The 5,467-nt window shown below is 31.9% G+C and overlaps 1 protein-coding gene across 1 annotated transcript; it reads left to right on the top strand.

The window, feature by feature from the left end:
* The first annotated feature begins 1,228 nt into the window (after positions 1-1,228).
* LOC109788456 (cell wall integrity/stress response component) lies at positions 1,229-4,058 on the top strand. The gene is made up of 5 exons (XM_020347184.3): positions 1,229-1,488; positions 1,564-1,682; positions 1,786-1,843; positions 2,891-2,968; positions 3,643-4,058. Exons 1-5 carry the CDS (start codon positions 1,302-1,304, stop codon positions 3,834-3,836), a joined length of 636 nt encoding a protein of 211 aa, XP_020202773.1. The 5' UTR covers positions 1,229-1,301; the 3' UTR covers positions 3,837-4,058.
* The last annotated feature ends 1,409 nt before the right edge of the window (positions 4,059-5,467 follow it).

Raw genomic sequence — 5,467 nt, 5'->3', positions numbered from 1 at the left:
ATTTCAACCAATCCAAGTGAAAAACTAACTTCCCTTACCTCGGAGGAGAAGAAATCCGACCTTCCGGAAAATGGAGGAGAAGAAGAAGAGGAAGAAAATCCAACACTCAGCTAACTTTGCACGGCTTCACGCTTGAGGAATAGAGAAGAATTGAGGAACCTCCTAAATGCTCACTACTTGAGCTAGAGAGAATGAAATTTGAGTAAGGAAAAAGAGAAAATACAAGTGAGAGAGATAAGCAAAGAGAGGAAAAGCTGCGGGGTCTCGTAGTGATCAGACATCTTATATTCACACATTGTGAAGAATCTGGTTCAATGACATGTATTAAAACTCGTTGATCAATGTCAATCACAATATTATACTAGATTGATCTTTATTAATACAGTAAATTGTAAGAAAACTCATCAGAAAGCAAAAAAATAAATAAATTATTAAGGTAAGTAAATGCCAGCAAGTTGAAATTTTTTATCTATCAAAATTTAAAATCATTATTAAAAAAAGTTTACGATACCTTACATACTCTATCTAAATAAGTTGTACTTTTTCATTGACAAATTAATATCTATGTATGCTTTTAATTTAATAAGTTTTGCATATAATAAAATTGATATTAAGAAAGTGAGATACATTTTTATTTAATTATAATTAACATAAAAATTATATTTACAATATTTTTAACTAATTATTAACACAAAATTTATATTAATATGAAAATATAATATAACACACTGTTTACACCAGTCAGAATGTGGTGGTGTTGGGGTGGTGCCGCGGTGGCCATAATTGATGACAGGTGTCTCGACCACAGGGCGCCAGTACACGTTCGTCCATATACCTCACGTCCATGCTATCAATCTCGTTTCTCTCATTTATTTATCTTTATTTTATTTATTTATTTAAAATATAAATATATTTTCATTTCTTTAAATTTGAGATAAATCTAGATTCAGTTATTTAAATTTAAAATAAATTTATTTTTAATCTCTTAAATTTAAAATTAATTTAAAAAAAAATATTATTTTCATTCTTATATTTAAATTTTATTAAATATTATCCTAATAAATTTAAAGATTAAAAAAAGTTAAAAATAACTCTTTTAAATTTAAAGATAAAAATAAATTTACATGAGAAATAAAACATATTTAAGTTTTTTTAATTATTAATTATTAATTATTAATTATTAATTATTTAATTAATTTTAAGTTTTCTACTACAATCTACATTACAATGTTGTTGTTGTTGTCTCCTCTCCCTGATCTTCACTGAACTAAGAACTCAGCAGCACCTTCTTCTTCCATTTTATGGCGTTCGCCCACTATTTAGTTGCAGTTCCCGTGGAACCCTCCCCAAAGTGCCCTAAACCCTCAATACCCAACCCAACGTTCTCGATTTCCTCGCGCTGTTTAAACCTCCCTTCCACTCTGCGCCCCAGAACTCGCAAACACTCGCTATTCGCCACGCTCCGCAGGATCAGGATCGCTCACAGAGGTGAAATTTTATTTATTTAATTACTTTTTCGGCGTTTGGAAAAACCGCTGATTTTGGCATTTGCTTTGGATTCAGCTAAGGCTGCGCCGAAAGAGCCCGAGGTCAGTGTGGCCAGCGATGCCTTCACCGAATTCAAGCATCTGCTTTTGCCTATTACGGATAGGAATCCCTACCTCTCCGAGGGCACAAGACAAGTGAGTCTGTCTCTGTGATGCGCCTCGATTTTATTCTTGTGACTCTTAATTTCTGCATTATTCATCATCGGACACTGATTTGTGGTTGTTGTGTTTTTATTAGGCTATTGCAACCACCTCTGCTTTAGCTAAGAAGTATGGAGCTGACATTACTGTTGTAGGTATGTTATAACTTTTTTTGTTGCACTGAAGTTTGAACCTTTAACCTTGAAAAAGAACCCTAGTGGGTTGGTATGTTAGTAACTTGGTATGTTTGTCTGCATGCCTCTCTATGTTGGAGATCCCAATTCCACGACTGGTATGGCCAAAATAGTCTATACAAGTGGCTAGAAACCATAATTCTATAAGTCAAGTTTGTAATGTTGAGTTAGGCATGTAATCCACTTTCTATTAGATCCTATCCTAGCGATTTTTATTGGGTTATTAAGTTACCCATTATCGGATTGCAAACTTCTCCTTTGAGATGTATAGTCCTTGGTGTGAAGAGGTGTTGGAGATCTCATATCAGCTAGTGGTTTAGTCAAATTAGTGTGTATAAGTAGGTGCTATCCGCATCTTACAAGGTTGAGTGAAGCCTATAATTCACTTTCTTAAGACTGGTTGAATACATTACCTGCTATTAGGCTGTTATCAAACTACCCGCAAATGTCCAGTTTGGAAACTTCATGCTTGAGATATTTAGTCCTTGGTGTGAGGGAGTGTTAAAGATTTTACATCAACTAGTTTTATAGCAAAAATAGTGTATGTAAGTGGAGAGCAATTTACATCTTACAAGCTGATTTTGTAAGAATGAATTAAACTCAAAATTCATATTATTTTTAAGACCGGATGAATTTGGAGAGAAAGAATTTAGAAGAGTGAAGAGAAATTTTTATTTTCAAATTGTTAGAGTTATATAGTGTTTATAAATGTAAACAAAAAAAAAAGGACATTTAGTTTATGTTAATTTGTTATTTTATTTTAAAAGGTTATCAAATTAGAGAATATTTGTTAGAAATGAAAATTTTACCCATCCTTTCCTTATCCTCCGAAATGGTGCTCCCAAACACGAGGGTTGTATGTTAAATTGTAATTGGAAAAATACCTCTACATTATTTTGTATGCATGTTTGAATTAGTTTATTTTGGGGAAAATAATTGATTCTTTTTGTACCTTTGGAGTTAAGCTGAACTAAACATAAAGCACAATGGGGTTTATATGCTTTGCAGTTATTGATGAACAGCAGAAAGAGTCGCTGCCTGAGCATGAGACCCAACTATCCAGCATCCGTTGGCATCTATCTGAAGGTTTGTAATTGCTATTTTCTTTGTTTAATTTATTGCATTTCGCCTGTTGAGATCCTTCAAGGCACAATACAATAATACGTTATCTTATTCTGTGAGCATCCCTTCACAACATGAGCATTTTCTTTGAATGTTTTTGTATGGCAAGTTTGTTATGCATTGGTGATTTGTGTTTTTATGTATTAATTATTTTATATGAATTGTTCTGAATGGTCTTCTGAAAATTTGGTTATTTACAAAGTATGCTGGCTTTACTTTGGTCATGTTACCAGCCACGCTTAGTGGGAAAAGACTTTTGATGTAGTTTATTATTTAGGTGAATTCTGTTTCTGCACGATTTATGCATACTTGATTATTTGAGTTTACATTGGATACACAAGATAGCTAGTATAATAGTTTCATGCAGGCTGAAGTCATTAAAAGATTAGTAGGGATATTGGGGTCTTATTCTTAGCATTTTTAGTGGCACATTTATGCCGTGAAAGTTGGATTTAAATTAATGATTGTTATCAATTATTGTTCAATCAACTTGTTTGTGTTTCTGATAGGAACCCATTTGCTTTTAAATTCCCTAAATGATGTCTTTAGACATGAATGAAATGAAGTATTCAGTAGATTCTTCCTTTTCTCTGTTTTAGTTTATGTTATGCCCTAACAGTTTCATGATAAAAATACAGGTGGATTGAAGGACTATAACTTGTTAGAGCGGCTTGGTGAAGGGAGCAAGCCAACAGCAATTATTGGGGATGTTGCTGATGACCTTAATTTGGATTTGGTAGTTATTAGCATGGAAGCGATTCATACAAAGCATATAGATGCAAATTTACTGGCTGAGTTCATTCCCTGTCCTGTCATGCTTTTGCCATTGTAGTTTGCATTGTTTTAATATAGGGAACGGTTTTTGTTTCATCCGCTCTGTCTTCTCTGATGCAATTTGACATTCCATCAGGTTGTTAAACATTTGCGGCTCCAGTGTCAGGGATGTTTTGTTAAAAATGATCTAGTGTCCTGACTCAGGTGGGGTGTGTATATATGAATGCTGAAGCATGACTAATTTTTATGCCTGAAAAAAAACCATGTTGGGTTTTCACAATTTCCTCCCTCTTCTGTAATTGGACTTAAAATCTGAAGTTTGAACAGTATAAGCCCCGTTTCAGAATGAACAATGATTGTATAATGGAAAACATTTCATTTGGTGAGAGCGTTCATCAACATTCGCCAAGGTGTTAATTTAGAGCCATATGCTATTTACATTTAAGTTATAAATTTATATTTGAAACATTTTGGCTGAAAAAGTAGTAGAGAAATAGCGCTTTTGCATATTGAATTAAATCGTTTGAGAAGAAAAGCACAGTTGAGGAAATCTAATGATTTTTTTTTAATATTAACTGATTCATTTGGGTTAATAATATAATTCATTTTAATAATATGAAGAAGAACTACTATTAACTGATTCATTAAAAAAAAAATCTAATGCTTTTTTTAACAGTTGAGGAAAATAATGATTTTTTCAATAATATGAAGAACTACTATTTTCTTTTCTCTCTCCTCTATTTCTCTTTTAAAACAAGCAAGCAACATAGTTTTGTTTTTCAACTACTTCTCTCTTAAATTCCACTTAAATAAACAAAGGGTTTATGTCTTACCATATGAAAAGAAAAAGAATCATATTTTATTAGCATGTGAGAGTGAGAGATCAATAGGAGTTATTTTCGTTCATGTAATACATGTAAAATATTTGTAAAGAAGTTTTTGATTAGCCATAAAGTTAGAAAGATTCGTGTGACATGTGCATATCAATTAGAGTTGTGGATATTCATGTGGTGCAACATGGAAAATATTAAAATAAATAATTTTATAACATTCAATTGCTTTAAAAAAAATTGAGTAATCACAATCCATTAGCATCCAACTTTTTATATTATTATATTTATATTAATTATGTTTTTTTCTTTGAAAAAATACGTATTATTTTATTTCTTAAAATTTTCTCCATTCGGTATTTTTTTATTATCAACAATACATTTAATTCCATTAGATTTTTTTTTAATATAGATAATTGAATACAAAACTAGAAAACCTCTCTTTACTATGACCGTGTGACCTTCCGCCTTAAAAATATAAATGTTAAAACTCTTATTTGGTCCTTTATAATATTTTTTTGTTTTAATTTAGTCTCATTTTAATTTTTGGTTTCAATTTGGTTTCCAATAATTTAAATTATTACAATTTGAGACTTCTGTCTAAATGATTTAAACGGAGTTAATTGTTGACCACGTGGATGACAAGTGGATGCCACGTAGATGCATACGTAGCTGCCAAATTTCATGAATACACATGGAACCAGAACGGCCCGTTCTGATTGTACATGTTATGTGTTAATTTTGTAACTGAAACGAGCCGTTCCAAATGCAAATTTAACACACTATGAGTGTACCAGAACGGCCCGTTTTGGTTACACTATTGGTGTGTTAATTTTGTATCTGGAACGTCCCGTTCTAG

Source organism: Cajanus cajan, chromosome 5, assembly GCF_000230855.2.
Source record: "Cajanus cajan strain Asha chromosome 5, NIPB_CcT2T_4, whole genome shotgun sequence".
NCBI classification, from domain to species: Eukaryota; Viridiplantae; Streptophyta; class Magnoliopsida; order Fabales; family Fabaceae; genus Cajanus; species Cajanus cajan.
This window is presented reverse-complemented; position numbering and strand designations above follow the sequence as displayed.